The 27,993-nt window shown below is 41.2% G+C and overlaps 1 protein-coding gene across 2 annotated transcripts; it reads left to right on the plus strand.

The window, feature by feature from the left end:
- Positions 1-3,740: 3,740 nt before the first annotated feature.
- Positions 3,741-27,811, plus strand: traf7 (TNF receptor-associated factor 7). Of its 2 annotated transcripts, XM_051940968.1 has the most exons (23): positions 3,741-3,864; positions 4,642-4,726; positions 7,288-7,458; positions 7,570-7,627; positions 7,734-7,825; positions 8,972-9,088; positions 9,210-9,302; positions 11,369-11,402; positions 11,504-11,726; positions 11,834-11,968; positions 12,521-12,616; positions 12,734-12,855; positions 14,124-14,197; positions 14,349-14,397; positions 14,718-14,845; positions 15,627-15,709; positions 17,031-17,070; positions 17,215-17,331; positions 19,220-19,342; positions 22,918-23,037; positions 23,270-23,401; positions 23,775-23,894; positions 24,982-27,811. In XM_051940968.1, exons 3-23 carry the CDS (start codon positions 7,348-7,350, stop codon positions 24,994-24,996), a joined length of 2,082 nt encoding a protein of 693 aa, XP_051796928.1. In that variant the 5' UTR covers positions 3,741-3,864; positions 4,642-4,726; positions 7,288-7,347; the 3' UTR covers positions 24,997-27,811. The 2 variants fall into 2 exon arrangements, with proteins under 2 accessions (XP_051796928.1, XP_022072622.1); XM_022216930.2 differs by lacking the exon at positions 4,642-4,726 and having other exon boundaries at positions 3,743-3,864.
- The last annotated feature ends 182 nt before the right edge of the window (positions 27,812-27,993 follow it).

Genomic DNA, 27,993 nt, shown 5'->3' on the forward strand with positions numbered 1-27,993 from the left:
CTACAAGCATGACCAGCTCCATTTCTAAATTGCATGCTTTTTCCTTTGACCTTAAGTACGTACAGCTGCTTTTACACATAGTTTCATGCAGTATGCAGTCAACCGAACATAAAACTTCATCACAATAGTGCACCTTAAACTTGGACAATTGCAGTCTGCGCGTTCTCGGCATCTTAAGCTTGTTTGGATTTGCTGGATTTGCAGGAGACATGGTGATGTAACTGCACAGAGGATTGTGGGTCGGAATGGTGAAAAAAGCGTGCTGGCTCTCAAACTGCAGAATGTGACCGGATGTAGAAGGACTTCTTGGTGTTTTTGGTACAGGCTACTACATTTGACAGACAGATCCTCCTGACTACCACTAGACGACTAAACTAACTCCTTTTGCCATCTACAGAGGACATTAAGGGCTTTTTAATGGTGCTAAATGTGAAGGGATGGGGCTTTGGTACCTTTCTCTTTCTCTTTAAGGAAAATGGATTCCATCAGTGGAAGCGTATTTTATTAGCCTAGCCACGCTAGACCCATGTTTCTGAAGGCACAAGGGTCTAGGCACGCTCGACAGGGAGGGAGGCGGGCTAAAAGGTTGTCTATCAAATCCCTCTGCAGCAATTGGGTAGGTATACAACCAATCAACGCAACGAATAGGCTGACGTAGTTCCTACAGCGCTGGATTGTGGCTAAGTCCCGTTAGCTTCCCAACCAGTGGAGCCAACTGCTATATTAAGGATTTGCCATATCCCGTCGGCATAAGTCCAAATACGTCTTTCTTCTCAATGAAACACTTCAGTGCCGTCCTTTGTTTATCTTTCAAGTTGAATTTTAGCTTCAAATCTTTAAGGGCTGTGGCCAAAGCCGAGTCGAAAGATAACTGTTTATTGTGCGCCGGTTGTTTCTGTCAGAATCGTCACGCCTCTGTCGTCACTTAGTTACGCCCGCCTTCTGACTCTACACTTCATGGTGATTGGTCCGGCCAGTTTTAGGCGCATCCAACCTTGAGCCTTATGGAGGGTAACTAGACCCACCCTGGCAGAGAATTAAATTTGTTGCCGTGGGTTGTCTAGCGCGGCTAGGCTAGTATTTTATGGGAAGAGGAAAGATAAGTGCATAATACTTTTTACTGAACATATTTTGTCTTGAAACGTTGTTGACATATTTTATGCAAATACTTTTTTGATGTGGGCGTAATTTTCACTTTCAGATCCAACTTTGTCGGCATGTGTGGAGAGTTTTGTGTTGTTTCTTTGGGAATTATCACTGCATTTGGTAGTTAGGATGGCTCAAGACAAAGATCTGTGAGGATAATTGGATTTTCCCGTGGGATTTTTATTCCTTGACATATATTTACTTGTAATTTGATATACTTATGTGAGCAAGACTTCAGTGCTAAATTTAGATTTTGGATACAATCAAATTTCTTGCTTCGTTTTCCATTGGGAATAAACCTGACCTTTAAGACCAAAGTCACAAGCTGGGCTCTGCAGATAGTTACAGAGTGTATATTTGTAGTAACTGCTGAGTTTACTTTCAAGCATCTCTTCCAATAAACACATAAATTCAATGAAAGAATGAAAGATATGCTCATATAAAAAGAAATTATTTTCTTTGGAGCACTATTTTGAAACTCGAATATTTTTGATTTTGTCGTTCAACTTGCCAAACGTGCTCTTTCAGTGTAAAAGTTAAACGAGAAACACCTTTGATTACAAATAAATCAGTCGCCTCAGATGGATGCAGTGGATTTGTGGCGACCACGACACAAAAACTTCAATCTGCTGCCCTCCTCTGGACGTGTTTGTGTATTACAGGTGACTCACCCATCCAAAAAATCACTAAAATCTATTTTTACACTGCAGTTGCATGTTTAGTAAAAGTGGAAACATACAACTTTCACAGGGAATTTATTCATCTTAGTGACTGAAGGTGTCTGAGGATGATTTTATTTACATCCAGCAGTCATTACCTTCGTCACTGATCTTCACACCTGCCTCCTCATTCAGAGAAACATCACGAAAGGTTGATTGGAAAGCGGAACTATTTGCACATTGAGAAACATTTATACTCAAGCCAGAATTCAGATAACTAAAATTCATCTGATAGATAAGTAAATCAACCAACAAACAACATATCTGAAGGGAGCTGGCCTGTCTTTACTGTCCATTTCAAGCAAATTGTCTTATTTGTAGTTAGTTGTAAGACACATTTATTGAATATGTCTCCAAATATGTGTGATCAGACTGACTCCTATGGGGGTTCTGCTTATGTTTAGGTTATATACTGTTATTTAACCTTCCTGTTATGTTGCGGGTCAAAGTTGATGATTGCGTATTAATTTTTGATTGGTTGGTAGATTTAAAACCTGGTAAGATAGATTGATCTTTCTTTTTGGATATAAAATCTGGGGACTTCCACTTACATTTGACACATTCACCAGGTCTCAGAGTGCTTTTTTGTTGCAGTGATGGGATTGTAAAAACACAAAATAAAGCACACATAACAAAAATCTTCATAAATAAAGATGCATGGGATATTGTGCAACTTTTTTACATTTACAAATTTGAGGGATACAGCTGTACAATTTCTGTATTTTGTAATATATGTAGAAAAAACAAGAACAATTTTCTTATTTTTTTAGGTTTATGGCACTTTAGGCAGTTTATTGTAGCAGTTAAGTCAATACATATTAGTAAAACTTGGGATATAAGGGTTATACTGATGTAAAGAAGAAAAAAACTCCAAAAAATGGCATATTAAATGAAAATTTCACATATTTGCAAACTCATCCCTAACAAAACAGGTGTCTTGTGTTCATTTATCAACATCACTCCACAAAAAGAAGAAAAATAATCTGTCATGTAAAACTGCTATATATTATATGTAGATATTTCCAATGTACATTTAATAAAAGTTTTAACATACATTTTTAATAAAAAAACGCTAATGAAAAACCCAAACATAGAAATAAGCAAAAATAATATACCTAAAAAATATGTTATTTTGGTATATATTATTTTCGAATAATAAACAATTATTTAAAAAATTATATTTTTTTTAATTGAAAAACAATAAAATTGATGTATTGTTGCTACAGTGGGTTTTACAGGGTTAAATACAGTCTTTCTGTGGGAAAATCCAGACATTGACAAAGTGTGTGATTCATGACAGGTTGTTTCTTCGTGTAAAACAGATTTTGGGTTGAACTGCTTTATTTTAGAGGCTCAGTGGAGGTGGGTCATTTTGGACCGTTTGGACCAGGGGAATGTGCAGGATGTTAATTCAACACGAGAGTTAAAGGGTTAAAGGGCTGTCTGTGGAGGCAGTAGACTGACAAAAAACATCCAACGTGGCCACGCAGACGGAGCTACAAAGCACCACAAAGGGCCTAAATTCACTCCAGATGCTTTAGTGCCTGCACAACCTGCAGGTCCATCCACGTCCTGCTCATGTGGACCTCCATCCCTCCCTCCATCCATCCATCCCCTGGAAGCAGCGCATCTCCCGTAAACGGCCAACATCTGCTGCAGTACCTGACAGCTCCTCTCTCCACATCACACCACCGCGCACGTGCGCTCGGCGTAAACGTGACGGTAGCTGTCGCATGATGTCTCGGTCTCCGCCAGAAAACACGCGGAACCGGACGGTCCGTGGGTATATTAGGGGGAACGGTCCACTGTCAGCTCCGCGAAGTGCATTGTAGGTGGCGTAGTCCGAGGGAGGGGAGACGGAAATCAGCTCGGTGCGCTTACTCACTGCAACTCCCAGAATACCCCGCGGCGCACTGAGCCGTGTAGACGTGAGGCAGAGAGGAAGATTGAGGAATTCGTCTGCAGACTTGGAGCTGCGCTGTTGTGGAAAAAAACAATGGTAAGTCCCCAAACTAATACTAAAACGACTAAATTTTAAAGCAAACATCTCAACGGCTACTTAAGAGCGCCGACTTCAAGATGGCGGTTAGCGGAGTTTGCCAAATTAGCTCGTAGAAGTGATTGCTAATAAAACTGGAACAGTAGCTAACTTGAGCTAGCTTTAGCGCGCTAATTATCGCAGTTTTATATCCTTGTTTTTGACACGATGACAGCTGGTCAGAAACCGTGTTATAAGCTGTGTTTTGTGGTAGCTAGCTCACGTTAAACTCTCAGACTCGTATTTTTGCCGTTTAAGCTAGCTAGCTGTGTTGAACTTTGTGTGTGTTCCGCCCCCCTTTCTGTTTGAGGACCCTTTACGGGAATCTCCTGCTTTGTGAACAGAGACTGGAGCAGATCACAGCTCCTGGATAGTCTCACTGGCAGATTCTGCAGTCCATTACCATATGAGCTGACAGTCCGCATACCTTTCTGTTTACATCCGCAGCCAGTTATCCGGGTCGCTGGTTTTTGGCTGTCACTTCTCCCTCTTCCGTTTGTGCCTCTCTCTGCCTCCCATCCTCCCACTTTCTGTGTTTGAGGGTTTGCAGATGCTGGTCACTTTTTATCCCCTTTACAAAGCTATTAAATAGTCTTCAACTTCTTTGTTAGATTTGAGCTCAGTGTTGTTTTCAGTTTGGGCTAAACTCATTTTAGTTAAGCCTAATTTGATCTCAAGTGACCAGTAAAAATCAGACCATAATAACCTCTATATTTTTGTTTATTTTTCTATATTCAGCTGAGAAAAATCCCATTGAGATTAACGACCTCTTTTGCAAAGGAGTCCTGGCCAAGATAGACAGCAGCATATACAAATTATACAGGTAAAACATAATTAAAACGTGAACAGAAAACACACAAAAAAGAACAAATAAAAAATGTAATTTACAAGCGAGTTATGAGAAATGCAGAGAAGTGCATGTTGTGGAATCAATCCTTGTGGTGTCTAAAGCTGGCCGTCCTCCCGAGAGTAGAACTGACAGTGGTATGTTGACACTTTATAGTTTATAATAAACGTCAAAGAAGCAGTAAACAGTGTCAGCCATCCGAAGCATTCATATAAAAAAGATGTCCGCATTCCAACACTGACAAAAAAAAAAGCTGCAGCGACAAGCCGCTTTTTTACAGTAAAGTAAAAACCCAGATTTTAGCCTCAGCTTCTTCACAAGATTCTCCACATGTGGCTTGAAAGTGAGGGAGTCATCAGGTGTCTATACACACAGACCACCTCTATTTTCATTTCCCTCAAGTGTGGACACCTATATATAAATAACCACAATTCTTTGTACAATTTACAGATCACACTGTGTTTACAAAGGCACAAAACATACAGCTGCAGGTATCAGGAATCGTATTTTACTTTTTGATCAAAAACAACTAACCCTGGAAACTATTTTCTGTTTGCATTCATTTCCACATCTGTGTAGTAATCCTGACCACTACACCATACAAACTGAAGTGGGAACTATTAAGGAAGAAGATTAAGTTGTCCCTCTTCCTTGTAAATTTGTACGTAAAAAAACACATAAGTTGTGGCAGTGCATGAACTAATGTGAAATAGCAGGTACTTTTATTGAAAAATTGCAGTTAATGTCTTAAAGTCGTCCCACGGGACAGATTGGACCGGGTTTGGGCCAGTTTTGGCCATATGACCCCTGAGTTAGACAGATGTTGCGTATTTTTCCAACACTTTCAGCATGCATGTGTCTCAGGAGAATCACTCTCTTCAATGCCGGTCATTCCCCCACTCTTCTGCTCACATTTCCTGTCTCTCTCTCTCCACTGTTCTATGTAATAAAACCTACAAAGGCCAAAAAAAAATCACTTAAAAAAAACCCAAAAACATGCAACAGTCACTTCTGTAATCCTGCTTCCTCTTCTCAGATCTTTTTTCTCGCTGAAATTGTCCCTTGAGATTCGCTTACAGCTGCGTTGTATTTATTAAGGGTGCACAGATCCAAACCTTTCACTCCCATTTAGGGCACCACCAGCTTTTTCCATTGCTTTCTTAATTAATCTGTTGATTCGTGGGGCTGTGGATGTTGGAGTGCGTGGATAGTGAATAATGTCATCACGTCAGGGTTTTTCCAGGCGCACAATGGGTCTTTGAAGAGTTAGCAAACACGGCTGTAAGCATGATCGATCTGTGATGTCATTGAGCCTGTGTTACCTCATTTGATAGAAATCTATACTTTTTTCTGTTCATCTTCTGAGAAACAAACATATATATTATGCTTCAGTAAATTAAATTAGATACATGTCATTAACATTTGAGCACATGCAATTTTCCTGCTTAAAAAATCGTTGTTTGATGCCACAATTCTTCTGTGCAGTACAAACCTCTTATTATTTTAAAATCCAAGTTTCAGATTTGTTTTTTTTGTCCAGCTAATATTACAAAAACACCAAATATTCAGGTTTTATCCGCAGAACATAAAAAATCTGGACATCTTATCTGGAAAATAATGTCTTTAGGCATTTCTGCTTAAATCCTAATTATCTAAATTGGTGGCAGGTGTTTATTAATTGTCCATTGAAGAACCAATTAATCATCTAATCTAATTGTTCTGCTAAGTCAGTTGTAATCAGATTCTAGAGTCCCCCAGACTCCCAAACTCAGAATCTTTTTACCTTCTTTGTAAGGTAAGAAGAGGGAGTGGATTCCTTCTGGAAAAATGTGGAGTTTGATAATGAAATTTTAAAAATTAACAATTGAATAGTAGTCAGTTGGATTGCTTCCATCAAGAGTGATCCCTTTGTTAAGGTCAGACGAGGCACAAATACTTAACCAGGAGCATCAAATCAGTATATATGTGAGTAACTATGTCAACAAAACTTATGACGTCGTACTAACTAGAGGAAATGTCGTACCTAAAGGGTTTTATTTGTTTAACTGGTTGAGCGAACTTCAAACTTTCTCTTATTGCTGCAACACTTCTAGAAGCTTCACAAGACAATGGAGTTGAACAGAAAAACTTGCTCTTTATTGGGTTTTAATTTTCTGTAGCGACTGAAAGGAAATCATTTGGTGTGATTGTGTGGTTTTGCCTGAGGCCAGTAAAGTAGGTCAAACATCTTAACAACAGTGACTCCTCTGTTCCGTCATTCACTCGTATCTCACTGCATTGTCGCTCATCTCGCTTTAAGCTGTAGTGTCGCCGCTGGCAGTCGCCAACACTTCTTGAGCCAAGTGTGGGTGTGTTTTTTTTTTTCTCCCCGTCACTGTTAAAACATAAATCCAACTTATGGCAAGCATTATGTGCTTATCCTGTTTTCAGCCAGGCTTCTGTTGCACTGCTCAGAGCGCGATCACCAGACTTGATGCTTTTTTTTTTTTGCAGTATGTGTCACAATAACACCCTAATACCCTTCTTCGTTTCCCCAGGCCTAGCCGTCCAGCTAGCTGCCAGTATTTCCTTGCGCGTACGTGCGTGTACTTTGGGTTATGAGCAGCGGCAAGACGGCTCACTACAACCGATACTCCGGAGGAGCAGCAGCCGCCACAGCAACCATTCCCAGCAGCCCCTCCACCCCCCCAGCAGACTCTGGCACTGGGGTGAGACACTAGTGTGGCAAACAAGAGAACTTTTATTCAGATTCTGCTCATCATCTGCTATGTATTCCTGTTGTAGTAGTGATACCCTTTGTTTTCCTTTCTGTATTGCAGAGCAGGATGGAGGCATCATTTGGCCCGACCTTCTCAGCCGTGGCTGCTGGAGCTAAAGGTGACCAATAATTGCTGTTTTCTTTTCGAAACACAGCCTTCTTTTTTCTTCTTTTTGCTTGATTGTCAATAAAGTACTTAATTTTGTGCATTTTGTGCGACTCCAGCTGAAGGATCCAGCAACTACAAGCAGCACAGAAGAACCCCCTCCTCCTCAAGCACTCTGACCTACTCTCCCCGCGATGACGACGATGGAATGGTGAATATTCCTGTAAAATTCATGACATTTATGGGAACTTGTATGGGTAAAATACTAGGACTTTAATATGTTCATTCCGATTAATTAAATACAGAAAAATAAGGCTTTTTATCACCTTTCTCAGTTCCCTAATTTCTGCTGCACTGGTAACACTGATGCATACTCAGGTCCAGTATGTGGCGGTAATCAACCTAAAGTGGGATTAACGTGGCGGCTCGGGCTCAAACTTTCTCTTATATTAAGAAAGCTGTTCAGCAAAAAGTATTTCTGAAAGCATTTGAAGTGAGTAATAAGCTGCTAAATCTGTGCTGGTTTTAGTTCACCGACGACTAGTTTAGACGTTCAATGAAAGATTTGCGATGCGTCGGACCTCCACTCCTCCCGCCGCATTTGCGTAAATGAAACTACTTTATATAAATCAGGTCCAGGACGACGCACCATTTAGCTGTGACAGTCGTGGTACCGACAAACAGTGTAGATATCCCATAATAGACCACTTTTCAACACGGTAGTGTCTACAGATACGGACCCGTACCCGTAGCCTGTGGCCTACGGATACGGCACTTTCCATTTGCCAGACAGATACGGACCCGTATGCGAGTCTCGCGAGTCAAGAAGCTGCTAACCACTGCAAACTGTTGAAAGGTAAGCAAAGGTTAAGGTTAGGGTTAGTGTTAGGGTCCGTACCTGTAGTACCGATGCTACGGGTCCGTACCGCTAGCGTCTACCGGGAGTCACGTGACCAGATCTCTCGTATCTGATTGGCAAATGGAAAGTGCCGTATCCGTAGTCCACAGGCTATGGGTACGGGTCCGTACCTCTAGCAACAACCTTTCAACACACTGAAAGTGCTTGAGTTTACAAAAAGTCTTAAAATGTTGAATATAGTCGCTAGAATTGCACTTTGAGTTGTGAATGTAGTAGACAGATGAAAAATGCAGATAACATTTTTGCTGTTTAAGTTCACATATATGTCTATTCATCGATTCACTCTTCCAATGAAATTAATTTGAATTGAAAAACCTTGCTTATTGTGTCAAATATTGCCATTTGTTTAGATGTTGTGCAGTTTGTACGCATGCTTGCACACATCTGGATATACTGTGACATTATTAAGGTGGGAATCTGCTTCCTTCCTCCTCTCAGCCTCCCATCGGTACTCCTCGGAGGTCGGATTCGGCCATCTCAGTCCGTTCTCTCCATTCCGAGTCCAACATGTCGCTGCGCTCCACTTTCTCTTTACATGAAGAGGAGGAGGACACGGTATGGCATCCTGCACTAACCTATGCAACATAAATTCAGCCACATTTATACATATAGAATAAACTCATTTACAGCAAACGTACTTTGGACCAGACTAACAAACGAGTGTGTTTGTGTGCAGGAGCCCCAGGTGTTTGCTGAGCAGCCGTCGGTAAAACTGTGCTGCCAGCTGTGTTGTAACGTCTTTAAGGACCCTGTCATCACCACATGTGGGGTGAGTTTGCTCATGTCTTCTCTGTACTTGTCTCCATCTGTCCATCTCTCGCCTTCTGTCTCTGGTTTTCATTTCTTTCTTTTTGCTTGTAAACAGCTTAAAGTGGTTTTAAATGAACAATGTGTCTGATGCATAAAGCTGCAGCAACAGTTACTCCGTATTTAAAGAGTTTCGATGGTGATGTTTTGTTTTTTTAACTAAAACTACACGTGTACATGGGTTTACGATGTCACCAACCCACAGTGTTTTGTTGTTTAGTTGGAACTGCTTACGTGGAATTAGTTGGCGAGCGGAGCGGATGAATACGTCGTCACGCTTTGTTTCCATTCTCCGGTTGTACGTACACAATTAAGATTTTGCTTGTTTTGGTGGTTAGTTTACTAGGGCTGGACGTGTATATCCGAATATTCTGTCGTTGTGGCGGTATCCGAATATTAATTTTGAGATCCGATTACTCGCATAGTTACATCGTGTTGGTATATTACCTGCAAAAAAATCATCTCTGATGCAGTGGGTTGTAATTAATGTGGCATTAAGTAGACGGGTGAATCACAAGCAGTTTGTCTTGTGATTGTGTCGTCATCTGTTGTGTGGAAAAGTTCCCCTGCAGGTCAGATTCATCTATGAGCCAAGGCCATAAAATGTGGCTAGACAAGCTTTCATTTCCTGTGGACGCTGCACAAGTTGCCCAACAGACTGACCCTGTGATGTTTCTTACAAACGCTTTAAACGTTAAGAAACTCTAAGAAGATTGAATGATTGATGAATTTGCCCCCTGTTCTTCTTTGCTAGTTAAGGTTAGCCGAGCAGCAGATGTGTGAACAAAAATTCCCGTTCAGATTGAAATCAGGCGTTCTAATGTCAGATTCAGTGAAGTTGAAACCAAGTGGTTTAATCTGCATGGACTGTTTTCTATGAACGGAGCATTTTAAATATTAAAATAACGGCTAATCTTGTTCATTTAATTGTCTGAGATAGAGATTGTGATTAATGTTTTTTTAATTGTACCGCCCTAAGTGTTACTCAGTGGAGGAGTCGATGTTGTGAATCTGTCAATACAACTTTAATATCATTGCAATGTTGACCATTTTATTTGTTTATGTTAGCTCTTGTGCATATTTATACTTTCATGATGATTGGATCTTCAGTTCTGTATAAAAATGCGCATGAATCTTTACCAGATTGCGCAAACTGGAAATATTCTCTCACCTCATTTGAAGAAAAAAGTGACAAACTTTTGTTCCAATGTGCTCTGATATCACTGCTTCTGTTTTGTGGTTTAGTCTAACATTAGCAGCTGTGTCATGCTCTGCTGAGTTTGGGGAAGTTTGTTTGTGTCAAACATGCTGTATAATCGTCATCCAAAAAGCTTTTCCTTTTGTGTGGTTAAATGTGAAATATACATGCACTGAAGTAAAAGGAATCAACACGGTGTTGCTTCTCAAGAACAGTGATTGTTTTCATGGTGGGGAAGCTGAGTTTTAGCAGCTTTAGCCTTTGTCTTTAAGAGTGATATGTAGCCATCATGTATATACAATTATTTAGTAAATTTTTCTTGTTTTAAAAGTGTCACATTGGGAGCGTTATTGTCTATTGAAGTAATGTACAGCTGCTGATGGAGCAGCTGTTTGCACTGAACTACACCTGACTAAATGACCTGGCTTACTGCTAATGCCCCTATCTGCTTTATGTTTTGTGTGATGTTTTATTGTTTTTATTGTGTTTTTTTACATTTTTTCAAATCGTTTTTCATTGTTTTTATTGTGTAACTGCTGTATAACAAGTCGCTCTTCAAGGGACAAAATAATATAGTTGAAAATTCAGACAGCTTTTTTACTCTACTCATTGACCTAACATGCGGTTTATTAACTAGTTAGGTCCAGATGATAAAACCTGCGAGCAACATTTTTTTTTCACCTGACAAGATGAAAGGTTGCCTCTCTAAAAAAGTAGCCTGTTTTAGTCTACTTTTGTGTGAAAGTAAAACCCATTGCTTTCATAATTAGTTCAAATTTTAGAAGAAATAATAAGATTTGTGGACTGAAACTCTTCTCTTCCTTCTGCAGCACACCTTCTGCAGACGATGTGCCTTGACCTCAGGTGAGTACGTGTGCTGGTTAGAGCAGCAGGCCTTTGTCATGATGCACATTTTCAAAGTGTAGTTCATTTAATCTTCACCATGATGTTTGTGCTCCCTACAGACAAGTGCCCAGTGGATGCTGCAAAACTAACGGTTGTGGTCAACAACATTGCGGTGGCTGAGCAAATCGGAGAGCTCTTCATCCACTGTAAATACGGCTGCAGGGCCACGGCCAGCGGAGCAGCCGGGGCGGCAGCTTCCACGGCCACGGTGGCGGGGAAACCTGGAGCGTTCGAGGTGGATCCACTGGGCTGCCCGTTCACTATCAAACTGTCCACGCGCCAGTAAGAGCAACAGATTTGACTCGTGGTTTGCTGCAATGTGAAATGAAATTGCAAAGTTGCAAATTTTTCCCCTGCTTTCCTCATCCCGACTCTTCGTCTCTCTGCAGAGAACACGAGGCCAGCTGTGACTACAGGCCAGTACGATGCCCCAACAACCCCTCCTGCCCCCCGCTGCTCACCATGAACCTGGAGGCTCACCTCAAAGAATGCGAGCACATCAAATGTCCACACTCCAAATACGGGTGAGCCTGAAAAATGATTATATCCCTGCACCTCTCACCATTCCTTACCCAGGTTATATAAGTGAATAGAACCAGGTTTTTTATTCCATCTTTTGCATAGTTGTTGTCGCTCTTTATGTCTTGTCCACGTCAACAAATTTGTCAACACTACTAACAAACTCAGACATAAAGCGATCTTTGTACCTACATCAAATGTTAAAACTGCTGAATATATCTTATTTTATTGTCTCAACAAAACTGCGCTCAGACTAACCTTACTGAAAGGTTTCCATCAGGCAGGACGTTCCTCCTCTTCATTGTTTTTAATATATGCCACTCTCTATTTAAGGAAAAGCTATTATCATTTAACTAATTCAATCTGCACCATTTGGTCTCTTAGTCTTTTTCCACAACATTGCGGTCAGTCTTTTGGCGTGCAGGAGATACAGATCTATCATTATTTCTTCACTGTGGTTTGTCGTGACACTGCTTCTTAAGTGAGCCTCTTTCTTCCATTCTCACACAACACTATTCTGCCTTTTGTCCATCTGCTTCTCTTCTCCTCTCCAACAGCTGCACATTCATAGGGAACCAGGACACGTATGAGACACACCTGGAGGTGTGCAAATTTGAGGGTCTGAAGGAGTTTCTGCAGCAGACGGATGACAGGTGACCTAAAAGTTCAATATCCAAACATGTTTCAGACTGAATGCTTTCTGTCTGTTGACTTAATAATAATCACAACTTCATCTTTCTGTGTGATCTCTGGCTTCTTGCTGTGTTTAGGTTCCACGAGATGCAGCTGACTCTGGCCCAGAAGGACCAAGATATTGCTTTCTTACGCTCCATGTTGGGCAAACTGTCTGAGAAGTTGGATCAGCTGGAGAAGAACCTTGAACTTAAATTTGGTAAGATACAGATTTACCCGCATCCACCCAACCTTTACGAATACACCGCTTTATCCTCTGTAGGATCGTGGGGGGATTGGAGCAGCTGACTTCTGGTGAAGGCAGGGTACATCCTGGACAGGTGGCCAGTCTGTCACAGGGCAGTTTTACCGCCAAACAATCCAGAACTTAAAGGAAATTTTATCTGTACCATTTTGCAAAGCCATTTACATGTTTATATACCCTTATTAGGATGTTGTTCAGCCCCAGTGAACGAGCTAGTGCAGCAGGTGGACTACATTCTGTTTAATGATTCTGCAGAGCCAGCAGTCAACGAACACCTGCTGTGATGCCTTCATTATATATTATCATGATTTTTTTCTTCTTTTTTTTTTTTTTGTTGTGATGCACTTTGCCCAAATGTCAAACAAAAGGAAGTTCTAAAAGGAAGTCATTCCATTTTTAATTTCACAAAAGTTAACCACAGATAGCGAGCGCTAAACTCTGCGTTTTGTGGTAATTTCCTGTTGGAATTGCTCCATTCAGTTCATTGGATCCGTTTATGTGCAGAAGTAAGGAAACATCTGTTGGGTTTTGGTTTTATTTCCAACCATGGTGCTCCACTTGCATATTTTCCAGAAATCCTGTGTTATGTCCCCCCACTCTGCTCAGCACACCTCGGGAGCAATAACTTTGACACAAACCTCCTATATCCTGTGCAATTTGCAAAGTCACAGCCTTTCAGAAACATCCAGCAAATCCTGTGTTTTTATGTGTTCAGTATGAGGGGCAGTACATCAGTTGTGTGAATATAACCACATACGTGTCTGCTGTCTGCTTTGAAAGTCCTCTTCAGTCATAGAGAAACCATGAATTTATTTTAAAGGATGAAACATGATTCTGTGTTAAAACCGTGTCGCTGTTAAACTTCATAGTCAGTGAAAATGTACCGATGGGTTTGTTGCATCAGCAGTCGGGACAAGCATGTCGCTGCAGCTTCTGCTTGGTTAAATTCCCATAATCCTTCACTCTGGGTACGCAGAGCTATGCAAACAGATACCTTAAATCCACCTTAAAACACCTGAATCCAGCCAAACTGCGGGTGGCACAATGGATCAAGAAGATTGCAATGAATAGAAATCAAATAGTTGGCTCTGCTGCATTAGTGCAGTGTATTTTTATCAAAATTATTTTCTGAGTCCAATAATAATAAAAACCTACAGAGGTAAATTGGTGCATTGTTTGATTTAGCTTTTATCTTTTTCTCGACGCTCTTTTGTGTGTTTCAGATGTGTTGGATGAGAACCAGAGTAAACTAAGCGAGGACCTGATGGAGTTTCGTAGAGATGCTTCCATGCTTAACGTAAGCGTGTGTGCACCTTTCAGACACATTTAGAGGGGAGAATGAAAATGTAAATTAATACGGCAAAAGGAAAGGACTGAAGTCACAGATTTGTGTGTGTGATTAGTGTAGGTTATAATACACTTAATATGCACCGACTGTGTCTCTACAGGATGAGTTGTCTCATATCAACGCCAGGCTCAACATGGGAATCCTGGGTTGTAAGTATCTTCACCTGTTTCAGCGAAAAATATCGGTTAAATCTTTGCAGGGAAATGGAGCCTGTCACATTTTGAATGACTGAGTCATTAAAGTTGTTCTAATTTCAAATGCACGCTGTAGCTCTTTGTGCCTTCTCTGGATGTTCCTTCCTTCCTTCCTTCCTCCTTCCTCACACACTCCTCTTACCAACCTCTCTCTTTCGCTGCCTTTCTCCTTTTTTTGTACCTTTTTAACCCCAGCTTCAGTTATGCTCCTGTCTTGTTTAGTTTCCAATAAAAGCTACATATCCATTCTGTCCCGTCTCTGTGCCTGTGTGCAGCATACGACCCCCAGCAGATCTTCAAGTGTAAGGGAACGTTTGTCGGCCACCAGGGTCCCGTCTGGTGTCTCTGCGTCTACTCCACTGGAGACCTGCTTTTCTCTGGGTCTTCTGATAAAACCATTAAGGTAACAACACACAATCGAATAAATATTGTATTTTGACACGCTGCTGTCGTTGGCTTGAACACGGCTTTCACCCACTGCAAGTGAGATTCTGAAAACTTCCACCCACAGCGCCGTGGGAAATCTAGAAATATGGTCGTTTTTTATTTGCAGAAAAACAAATGAAGGTTACTCAAGTGCACATGAACTGAACAACGCCTTTGAAAAGTGATTCAGATAACTTTATTTATCCCCGAGGGGCAATTCAGTTTGCAGACATGGGTCGCAGCAGGACAGGACATTAAACACACATTCCACATACATTTGACTTGGATCTGTCAAAGGTCAGGTGAAGGGTCCAGCAATAAAGTGCACCATATCCATGCATACCTAAAAACTACAAAACAACACTGTCACTGTCATTTAAAAGCCTAATGGCGGAAGGAATAAAAGAGTTGGCGTATTGGTTTGTTTTCCTACTGGGAGCGAGATAGCGCCTCCCAGAGGGCATCAACGCAAACCTGTGCTTCAGTGCATGGTCAGGGTGTGCAATAATACTCTTAGCTTTGTGCAGCACCTGCCTGCTCCATAGAGAGTGTAGATCAGTAGTCTGCACACCCATGACCCTAGCACAAGTTCGAACAATGCTGGACAGCGTGTTTTTGTTTTTTACTGACAGCCCATGAAACCATGATATAAAAGAAAAGTGAAGCAATAGCCTTAAGATGACACATAAACAGATACATGCATACAAATTCACACAGGCTTTAAGCAGTCAGTTAATCATCTCCTCTTATCCCCTCAGGTGTGGGACACCTGCACCACCTACAAGTGTCAGAAAACCCTGGAGGGCCATGACGGCATCGTGCTGGCTCTGTGCATCCAGGGGTAATATGATCAACACATGAAGAGTTTATTTGCAAAAACAGATAACTCCATTTTAGAAATTTTCAGAAAACTTATTTTTTTTTAATTGTTTACTTGGGATAATAACAATACTACCGTATTTTCACGACCAAAAGGCGCACTGTACCAAAAGGCGCAGTCTCAGTTATGTGTGCCATTACTGTATTTAAAACACACATAAGGCGCACCTGATTATATGGCGAGGGTTTTATATACAATCCACGCCCACACTTCCCCCTTTAACGTTCTCATGGTGTCCTCTACTACGTCGGCCTTACAACAACAACACACACACAAGCATACAAGTGTGCGTATTTAAAAATAGAGCCGGAGCAAAACTGAGTTTGATTGTGCTTTATTTAAGTATTGATTACAAAGTACTAACATTTTTTTAATCATCAATAGTCGCGGGCATGGTAAAACACAGATAAAACAAGCACACAAGTGTGCGTATTTAAAAATAGAGCGGGATCAAAACTGAGTTTGGTATTCACTTTTTTTTTTTTTTTACCGGTAATCGTCATCAATCAAACCCATGGAAGTCCTCATCCTCTGTTTCTGAATTGAACAGCTGCGCTAAACCTCCATCAAACATGCCAGGTTCACTTTCTTCACTGTCAGAGTCACTTTCCGTGCCGTGCGGCGCCTCGGAAATGATGCCGGCTTTTGCGAAAGCTCGAACAACAGTGCCAGCAGACACGTTAGCCCCATCGGTCATCCATCGCTCCCACGCCGCTCGCAGCCTTACTTTGAGCGGCCGGTTCACACTGATGTCCAGCGGTTGGAGTTCCTTTGTCAGGCCTCCCGGAATGACAGCAAGCTCAGAGTTCATTTGCTTCACTTGTTTTTTCACATCGGCTGTGAGATGGGCACGCATAGTCACAGATCAACAGCGATGGTGATGCGTGGAAAAAAACCACCTGGTCTACGTCCGCCTTACAACAACAACAACACACACAGGACGCACTGCACCATAGGGCGCGCCGCACAATTTGAAGAAAATCTAAGACTTTTATGTGCGCCTTATAGTCGTGAAAATACGGTAATTTATTTTGTCTCTATTTTGTCATGTATTTTTCTACTGGGTCAAATCCACTCAACTTTCATTTGATTGATATTAGGTGAAGTAAACAATAAAAGAATTTTTTTTTGAAAATGTATCAAAACGGAGTTATCTGTTTTTGCAAATAAACTCTTCACATGCGCTGAGAAACACATGCTGTGATCGTAGGATTCTTGTCAGCTGGGAATGACTCGCCTTCCCCCTTGTGCGACTCAGTAAAGTGTGTTTTTGTCTCCACAGAAACAGGCTGTACAGTGGCTCAGCAGACTGCACCATCATCGTAAGAAACGTTCACCTGTCTACATTCACTTCTCTTTGTAGAGGCAAACGTGTGCAGTTTGAAATTGTTTAAATTTAAATTGTTTGCTTAACTGTAGACGTTGTGTGTCTGTCTTTGTGCTGTGTGTCTGTGTGTCGTGTGTAGGTGTGGGACATCCAGACCCTGCAGAAAGTCAACACTATTCGTGCCCATGACAACCCTGTATGCACGCTGGTCTCCTCCCACAACATGCTGTTCAGCGGCTCCCTCAAGGCCATAAAGGTACGTCTTCATGCGAGATGCTTCACCCGCCGTTATCTGTGCAGCTTTCTGCACAAGCTTCAGTTAAATTACAAGTTTTATTCAAACTGTATTATCACGGAAAAGTGTCTCAATGCAAGTGATGGGTTATCAGTCTTTAAAGGCATTAAAAGAAAGGCAAAAACAAACTTGAATGGGAGGACTAAAGCAAGAACAGCCAGTAAAATTGAGTTCTGAATCTGCCCTTAATGGTTGCTACTGAAGGAGCTGATTTAATATAAGACGGTAAGTAAAAGTAAAAAAAAACAACAAAAATACGCTTGACATCATCAGAAATTGTTTGTAAAGTCACTTAAAAATGACTTTTGAAGATGAGTATAAGCATGTAGTTCAGAGAGGAGGGGTGGAGAGACAGACGGTAAGGAGTGATGGCAGTTGCCGTGTCTTCGTTACCATGGTTACAAGATAGCAAAAGACGAGAAGAAGATAAGTTTGTGTGTGTGTGTGTGTGTGTGTAATGTTTGTACTCCTTCACAGAAACTTTACTTTCTTACCCAACTCGACTCTACGTCCTCCTCTCATCGACCAGTTCAGTGATATCAGGCAGTTTCACCACTGTGTGTGTGTGTGTGTGTGTGTGTGTGTGTGTGTGTGTGTGTGTGTGTGTGTGTGTGTGTGTGTGTGTGTGTGTGTGTGTGTGTGTGTGTGTGTGTGTGTGTGTGTGTGTGTGTGTGTGTGTGATAGTCGATGGTGATGACTTAATGCAAGTGTAGCATGAGTCCTGTAATTTAAAGGGAAGTGAAAATTGTGTCATTGCCGTTGCGTTAGTCAGCATTTTGCATAAAGCTTTAATATTATTAGTTTTGTTTTCATCTCCAACGACAACAGTGGCTATTTTTTTGATTTTATGTCGAGGCTTTTATTAAGTGAAGTTTGATTTTTATGCCTCCGTATCGTTCAGGTTGTCCACCCATCATACTACCTCCAAAATGATCTGTCAGGAATATTTTTAGTGAGTCTCTACAAATTTAGCAAAGTCATATTTTTTGCTGGTCCGATACCGAATTGGTGATACGAAACCTGGGTGGCTGATTGTATGGATTTGCAGTCCTCCCGAGTTGAAAATGTGTGTAAATTGTCCACGTTTCACAATTTGTAGCTTTTTTTGTAATAGCATCTATTTATTACTACAACTTTGTATTCTGTTAGAATGAGTTTTTTTGGACAAACAAATAATCTTACTCTGTTGTTTTTCATATTGAACTTAACCTTTGTGTCGTCCTGTGTGTCAGATTGACCCGTTTGAAAATGTGGAAAAAAAATATATTTTCACAGTTAAGCTTTTGATGTCCACATTTTCAACATTTTAAATACATTTTTGAATTTTTTTAGTAGAAAAAACAAATGTTCAAAAAAATTTGTCTTAACATTTTTTTTAAAGAACATTCTCAAAAAATCTACCAAAATCCGGCAACTTTCATTGGATTTTGGTAGATTTTTTGTGAATGTTCTTAAAGAAAATATTAGATGTTGTATATATTTTTAGGATTTTTTAAAAGATTTTTACTTATTTTTTAAAAATATTTACAAGAATTTTCTTGCCAAATTTAGGGGATTTTTAAAAATAAAACTTTTAAGGAATTATTGGAATTTTCCTTCTGAAGGTTTTGCAAATTTTCAGAAATTTGGTGAATTTTTTAGCTGAATTTTTTGATTTTTTTTCAGACAAGGAAACAATGTTTTTTGGTGCCTTTAAATGAGGACAACAGGAGGGTTACACGTATTTATTGTAAAAATCTGGACAAACATGGATGCCAATGGATTGGTTGATGAAAGTATAAAACCACAAGTTCTTAACTCAAGCTTCCTTTGGTTTTAACATCATTCGGGCTTGTTTTTGTGTGTGTAGGTGTGGGACATCGTGGGTACGGAGCTGAAGCTGAAGAAGGAGCTGACTGGTCTGAATCACTGGGTTAGAGCGCTGGTGGCCTCCCAGAACCACCTGTACAGCGGCTCGTACCAGACCATCAAGGTATGTGGAAGAGATGGAGGAGCGTTAATGTACACTTCTGACTGCTTCTGAGCAGATGGCTTGGCAAGAACATGGGAGAGTAGAGTAACAATAGCGGCTCTGCTTGTTTTCTTTTTTTAGTTTTGCGATTTATATTCCAGCAACTCCAGCCAAAAGGGACATGTTTGTTGAGCTCACTGGATGAATCTCTTTCTCAAATCTTTATCTCTTTGTGTGTCATTGCCAAGCTTCCAAACCATTCTGTCAGAATTAATACCATTTTAATTAAATTTGCTGTTTCCGTCTCCTCTACATGGATCTTCAGCTTGTGATAATGCCGAGTTTTTCTCTGTAGCTTATTAGCCTCAAGACGTCACACATACAGCCATCAAGTGTGCATTGGAGATCCTTTTACAGGCTCTGTTAACAAAACATTAATCAAGTGTAAACATTAAAAAGTTAGCTGGAGACTGGAGTTCCCATAGTTTTAGCATTAGCTGTAGATTATGCTAAGTGATGCAATTTGGTACTGATTTAATTTCTGCCTCAAAAACTGACAGTCGTTGGGTAGAAATGAAGCTGCTTTTGTCTACATCTGCTTAAAAACACAGACCCCTATTTCTAAAAGTTACTGACTTTGAGTGTTGGGTATAAATTGCCTGTATGTTCTGTCAGTTGAGTAAAAGCTCTCTATTTTGTTTGGAAAATTTCTAAAATCAAGTTTTGTTGTGAGAAGCAGAGGAGTGAAGGTTAGAAAGTGTTGCGTTTGGCAGATTCTGCAGATTCATCGACCAATGACAGATCTGAGTGGGATTTGGAAGGTGGTGGACGTTGGAGTTTGTGTTTAGAAAATTCAAAGATTTGTTTCGAAACACACGATGCGTGTCAGAAAATGTTGCTGAAAACGTGCTAAAAGACTGAACTGTATAGTACTGAATTGTTGAGTTGGACTGTAAAACAGTTTTTCATGTTGAGGATTTTTTGAGCCTGACTTAAATCAAAACTTTATGATGCACTGGAGACATGCTCTGCATAACACTGTGACAAAACAAATACGACAGTGTTTGATAACGAGTTTCTATGCCTACTAAGGCCTATCGTTCAGCTAGCTAGATCTGCTTTCGTCTGTCTTCGAAAATGTCTGTTCCCTGGATGGTAGAATTTGTGAAGAGCCACACTGTTAGAAAGCTGGGAATCACCATTCACACCCGCCTCTACAGTGAACATTTTACATCAGGTAGTTTACAAACTTGGGAAACTGGGATTTACAGATAATCTGCTCCTGGTGAATGGAGCCGGACTGACGGTCTTCCTCTCCAGCCTTCGTTTTCCCACCAACTTGCTAACACTGAGATGCTTGGTTTGGTTAAAATGAACTCTGCTCTGTTAGTGCAGTTTATTTGGGCTGCTGTTAAAGCTGTCAATTACACCCCCTGTCAAAAGTTTTAGGACACTTTCTCATTCACATAAAGTAGAACCTGTCCTACAACTTTTGACAGGGGGTGTATCTACCACATTTGGTACACATGTGCAGCACATCAGGCTGAACAAAAAAGTCAGTGACAGCCACATTCCAAACCCAACAGGAAGTGAGCTATTTTGCCTTGAATGTCAGATTTTGCCCATTTTTCATTTTTTTCTAGAGTGAACTCCTCCTAGGGGGAAACTCCAATTTACCTCAAATTGGGCCAGTACATACAGGAGGCCTTAATGATCCAAAGGTATTAAAATCTTTTTCTAAAGTCAAAGGGCGTGTCCGTGGCGGCCTCTGGAATTTTGATCCTTCACCATGAAATTTCAAATGCTGTGTAAATGCCCTGAACATGCTCCAATCTGCCTGAAACTTTACATGTATGATCAGAGTCCTGCCCTGATCACATCCATGTGATGAAATACACCCCCTGTCAAAAGCTGTAGGACAGGTTCTACTTTATTTGAATGAGACAGTGTCCTAAAACTTTTGACAGGGGGTGTAGATGCCTTCAGTAGAAACTCATCCAGAGGTTATAACGGAGAACAGCGCTTAGTTTGTCACCCTTTTGAAACCTATTTGATACAAATTAAAAGCTGGATGAAGATATAAAAGAGACACTGTCAGCACAGGTAGAACACTTCCTCTGTTGGAATAAAAGTTGTCGTACATGTTGGAACGTGGACCGAGGTGAAGGTCTTCAGCTCTGTTTTCTACAACAGTAATCTCCTTTCACTGTCACTCTTAAGGATGTTCTGGTAGGACTGAAACCTCGCTGCACTGACTGTGGAACCGTGTGTGTGTTAAAGCTGTTGGGATATATTGTGGCCAGTAATTGGGTTCTGTCCTCTCTATAAATGGGACTCTGTGTCTCTCTGTCAGCTTCGTTCACTTGGCTGATGAAAGTACTGTGTGTGTGGATGTGCGTGTCTGTCCCGGCGTCCTGCTGCAGTTGGTCACTAATGACTACCTCAGGGACGCCGAAGAGAGATAAAGAGAGGGACAGCAAAGAGAAGGAGGCTGGATTTGGGAGCGAGGGACGTCTGTGGAAGAATGAAGAATGAGGAAAGGCAGATAAAAGCGCAGATAAAGTCCACAACGCTTCGTTTTGTGACGCTCGTAAACGGAGCAGTTAGTCTCCAGCTAATATTTAACTGGAGGAGTTGTTTAGAAAAAGTTCGCCACAGAAATGACTCGGACAAATGTCGCCAATTTTCAGTGAAAATGATTTTCTAAAAATATTTTGGCAACTACATAAGTATGACAAAGAGAAACCACAAAGTTTTTAAAAGACTGTTTGATCTTTATTGAAAAAATGCAAGAAATTAGGTTTCGTAGATGTTTATGTTTAACAAATTGGACCAGTTTTTGAACACTAGTATTCTATGTTGCATAATGCATTTAATCATGATATCAATGTGGGATAGCATCGACATAGAGGCGAGAAAGATGGGGCAGAGACGGAGGAAGATGCCGAGTGACAAATGTTATTCCACAGATTCAAAACCAAGATGCTGCAGCACGTTCAGACCAACAGTAGCGCTGCAGCAAAACGATTTTAATGAGACCAGCAGGGTCCTACACACAGAGCTCTAAGAAAATGGTACAAAACTGCAGAGTTGTTCAAGTAAAACTTTATTTTCTTTGACATTATAATCACAGCGTGGTGTCAAGCTTGTGAATTTAGCATCGCTTTACTCTTTAGTGATCGTGTTTGGTTCTGATTTGCTGCCAAATCCGTTTACATTACTGGTACTGCAGCTAAAAGAACACAGGTTAGTGAACTGATTATTGTGCTGAGGCTCAGTTTATCGCTGCTTTGTTGTGCTTGCTGTTAAATACAAAGCTGGGTTTGCTGTGTGTTTGTGAGAAGACGACTAACAAAATGTGAAGGAGTTTCATGTCGGTGCTGTGCTCTGATTGGCTGCTGGAGCAGTCAGATAAACTTGTGCTGCTCCGCTGTGTGTTGCCATGGCGATGAGAAGTGACAGCTTCCAGCGACTGAACAGTTGACCGTCTCCCCTGCTGATAACTGTTTGGGTGCGGAGGACGCTCACTCTCTCTGTCCCGTCTCACCCCGCCGCCTCCCTCTCACTCCCTCTGCCTCTCCTCCTTGTCCCGTCAGATTTGGGATATTCGCTCTCTGGAGTGCGTTCACGTCCTGCAGACCAGCGGCGGCAGCGTCTACTCCATCGCCGTCACCAACCACCACATCGTCTGCGGCACCTACGAAAACCTGATCCACGTAAGGGCGACACACACACGCCGGATGCACCTTTTATCTTTCTGCTTTCGTTGCGCTTTTCCAAAAACTCAGCCACATCTTCCATTTTTCACACGACTCATGACTGTTTTCGATCCCAGTTATGCCTAACAGAGTCACTTGTTTGTGTGCGATACATTCATATATTCGTGGACACACAGGTCTTCAGTGTGTTTTGGTGTGTGTATGACTGCTGGTTGTGTGTCCTCTGTAGGTGTGGGATATTGAGTCTAAAGAGCAGGTGAGGACTCTGACAGGTCATGTGGGAACAGTTTACGCTCTGGCCGTCATCTCCACCCCCGACCAGACCAAAGTGTTCAGCGCCTCCTACGACCGCTCCCTCAGGGTGAGGACGGACACTGTGTCCAGTGTTGTTTGTGTGTGTGTCTGCTGTGTGACGATGGGTAAGATTTAAGAACTTTATTGTCACACACAGCAGAAAGACAGCGGTTACCCCAGAGTGATAAAATTCTGATTTTGCGAGTGCCCTTCACTCAACTGAAAAATTACAAATAAAATGAGATGAGATCAAGACGAAATAACAAAAAAAAATAGATAAAAAATAAAATAATATATAAAATAGTTACAAATGTGCAAATGTTTCCTCTACATTCATTTAGGAGTGGTGGACCGCCATCATTTTTTTCCTGCAAAATGAATCTATCCGTGGGTATAAACACAGGAACCCTGATGGTTACAGTGTCGTGTTTGTTCTGTAGGTGTGGAGCATGGACAACATGATCTGTACACAGACTCTGCTCAGACACCAGGGCAGTGTCACTGCGTTAGCCGTCTCCAGGGGGCGCCTCTTCTCCGGAGCCGTGGACAGCACCGTCAAGGTACGACGGACCATCATCTCTGTTCCTACGCTCTGCTGCAGGTTGAAGCTGAACGTTCCCGTCCTGCTGTAGCTCATCATCAGTCATTAGTGCAGCGCTTTCACCTTCATCATTTTCAATAACATTGCTTCATATAGCAATCTTATATATTTTTAATTTTATTTGAGAGCACATTTCTTTTTATTTATAAGCCAAAACCGGCCCTCAAAGTGTAAAAATTCCAGAGCAGACATTATCTGCAGATTGTAAATCAGTAAAACTATAAATTTAAAATAATTTCTCGACCATGACAAGTTGTTTGGATCATAAAGTAAAATACTAGATTTTTCATTGTTCTTTAATCATTTTGTGTCTAATTTTTGTGATATTTTGTCTTGTTTTTGCTGTTTTTTGTCTGACTTTTGTCGTTAGTCTCATGTTTTTGTCGTTTTGTGTTTCCTTTTTGTCTCGCTTGTCTTTTCTGTCTTTTTTTTCACTTTGTTTTGCTTTATTGTTTTGTGTATCGTTGTCTGTTTTTGTCTCGCTTGTGTTGTTTGTCTACTTTCTGTCATTTTGTTTCTTGCTATTTGTCTATTTTTTGTTGCTTTGTAACTTTTTTGTCTAGTTTTTTCTCGTTTTTGTTTTGTTTCGTGTCTTTGTCTCATTTTGTGTCTCATTTTGTGTAATGTTTTGTCCTTTTTTTGTCTGACTTTTGCCGTTTTGATCATAAAGTAAAACACTACAACATTCAGTTCCTGATAGATGTGACTAAATGTTGTGTTCCTTTATAGATCCTCTGTGATCTGTAAATAGTAATGTATAAATGATAAACTGGGATAATGTTGAAATTGAACTAATTTGGCTTAACAAATTTCAGGCTGTTCATAATATTTCGTAAAAAGATAATTCCTTGAATCTGAGCGCTTTCAGAATGTATTTTTTTGTACCAAAACAAAGGAAAAATGTGGACTTGTGGTTATTTATTGATTGTTCTTCTGTGATTTTACTGGTCCGGATGACTTGAGATCAAACTGGGCTGAATGTGGAACCTGAACTAAGATGAGTTTGACACTCCTGGTCTCATGAAATGTCTCTCTGTGTCTCTCAGGTGTGGACGTGCTAAACAAACCGTTCGCTCTGCAGGACTCCAGATGACTTCACATCTCGTTAGGTTTTCCACATGATTTCCTCCTCCGCACCCGTTTCTTTGATTGTGATTTACTCTCTTTAGTGGCCTCATCACCGGTGCGTTACAGCACAACAGGACAAGCTGCCTTACGCTTGCACCACACTGGACCGACTGGACGCTGCTCCCTGCAATCAGAGCAGGAAGCAGGGAGGTTGTTAGTTTCTCAGACAGCAGAAGGTCCTGCCTGCTTCCTACGGACACACCTGCCATTTAAGAACCGTACTGATGATGCCTAACGCATACTGTTGAAGAAAGTCTAAAGGCTGGTTTCACAAACATGCAGTTGCACCGCGCTCACTCCGGTTTTGTTACGAGACTTCTCAAAAGCCATTCACTCCTGAGAGAAATCGCACAATGACAAAGATGAGAAATTGAAATCACGACGAGACTGTTTTCTAAAATGAAGTATGCACAGTTTAATGATCAAACTGACATGAAGACTTCCCAGAACGTCTGTCTCCTCGTATTCCTTTATGTTGTTCCAGCTGCAACTAATAATGCTGATAATGTCTTTTCTTTGTGCTGCATCGTTTGCCTTCAGTGAAATTTCTTTGTGAAATCAGAACCGGTCAGTAGATGAGGAAACCGTCTTCCTGTTTAACTCCATGTTTATGAACTGATTCATTTGGTTTTGTCCAGATGAACCGAGTTATGGATGTGAACTTTGTACCTGGGCGTTTACATCAACTTTTGAACAAACAGAAAAGTGACTTTTATCGTACCCATTTTGTCTCATCGTCACTCCTCAAGAAGATCCAGTGATCCTTAAACTCCTTCCACTGGTTCAACAACTTACCCCCAACCTGGCAGAGAACCAGACCTCTGACTACATCAAGGAGCATCTTTCAGAGTCTAACACCAACAGAAACGTCAAAAAGAAGAAACACCACAAGGCCTTCATTGGAACATCGATGTTCCTATGAAGGCCTTGTAGTGTTCGAAATGTGTAAACTGCTGTCCATGACTTATTAAAGGACTTTTAGGTACTCGGAGTGCCTCGGACCTCTCTTCTTTTTGACGTTTGAATGGATTTTTTCCACTGCACCCGTTATACTTTTTTTTTTTAATCCACTAATGCACTCACCTTTTGCCTGTTTTTACCAACAGAAATGTGTTTGACTTTGTGCTGAGATGACAGCACAGCTCTTAATTTGATTGTACAAGGACTGATTAGCTCATAACAACCAACTATTTTAAGACTTCCTCCTGGTCCAGGAAGAAATGTGGACTGGATGTTGGAGCTCCCATGACCCCCCCTTAGTAAATCTGCTGATCCACGACCAGGACAGAACCTGCACTGCTCCTAATCAGTCTGGTTTGACAATCAGGTGGACTCTTTATAGCACCCTGGAACATCATTTCAAAGACAGAACCGATGGATTGGTGCAGTAATGTGGCCGTTGTACTGGACTTTAGTGGTGAAGAAGGAGCCGAACCAAAAGGCAATGCTCTCAGTTCACCAAGTTGAACTGAGTTCAGCCTCGGAGATAAGGCGAGGAGCTTCAACATCCAGAGAAAGAGCTGGGAGTTGAATCATGACATGTTTGAGATTGCTGGGTTCTGGACAAGACCCTGGAGGGATTACATATCTCATGTGGACTGTAGGGCTGGCCCGAATAGTGGTTTCTGGTCTTCCGGGTAGCCGAATATTTGGATACCAAAATTAATATCCAGATACCGCCGTAGCGAACCAATATTCTGATATTGGGGTCCAGCCCTAGTGGCCTGTGGACCGACCCCCCAGGAGGCTCTGGAAAAGGTCACTGTGGCTGTGGATAGGTGGAGTGTTGGTACCATTGACTAAGTAGCATTAAAGATCAGCTGAAGACATCTCCAGTTGTAATTAGGGCTGCTCAGGATAGCAATTTCTGGGCTCCGAATAATCTGGCCCAATTAATGACGAACATTCGGATATTCGGATGCCACCACAATGACCGAATATTTGGATGTTCAGGTCCAGCCCCAGTTCTAATCAGATGAAGCAGGTTTCTTTCCAAAAACATTTTACTTTGAGACATATTGTGGATGTCGGCTTTGTGAAACCAGCCTTTACTAAACACCTTTTAATAAGAATGACAGATCTATAGATTTAGAGTTTTATATTAGTGCCATGTTGGACCTGTTTTCAGAGCCACTCAATGCTTGTACAGTTGTGTAAAATAACAGAGAGCGCCGAGCCTGGACATGTTCCCACGACATGACTCTCAGCGGCCTGGAGAGACGACGACGGTCTGCGTGCATGCCACGTGCCTGTTATTGTGTATATGTGAGTGTGTTAACATGAGTGCCATATGTGCGGATGGAAAGTAAGGAATGGCCGTAATGACGTGTCTTTTCCCTCCTCTACCTCCCTCCTTCTTCCTCTCTAACCATAATAACCACATGTTAACACGAGACACGCAGCCCACTGAGTGTAATTAACCTTAAACCCCCCAGAGGCAGACCAACAGCCATGGAGCTGAAGTCCTGCTGTCCTAAATTACGTTCCAGAACCCATATTGGGTTGAAGAAAATGACTAAATATGCCTGGGAGGATAGCTGATGAGATTACGTCGTTTCCATTTTGACACTTCAATCAGATTTTTAAAGATGTTTTTACTTCCTGTGTAGCCTCGGTGAGGAAGACAGAGGAAGGGAAGAGGGGAGGAGGTGTCTTCACTGGTCACAGTTTCAGTGATTTATTGTATACTTGTAATCATGTAAGCCTGAGTTGATCATTGATCAATAAAACTGTTGTACACTTTGAGAACCGGCCAGCTTGAATGTGTATAAATGGAGCGTCAGAGTTTATGTTACCCAGATTTGTTTTAATGTCCACTTACTGGATGTTCTCCATGAACATAGAGCTTACAACTAGTATGCTAACACTGAGATGCTGTTTAAATCTCTGGGAAGAGTTAGTAAGTAGATCTTAAGTTTATGAAAGTTGGA

Source organism: Acanthochromis polyacanthus, chromosome 21 (genome assembly GCF_021347895.1).
Source record: "Acanthochromis polyacanthus isolate Apoly-LR-REF ecotype Palm Island chromosome 21, KAUST_Apoly_ChrSc, whole genome shotgun sequence".
Classification (NCBI taxonomy): Eukaryota; Metazoa; Chordata; class Actinopteri; family Pomacentridae; genus Acanthochromis; species Acanthochromis polyacanthus.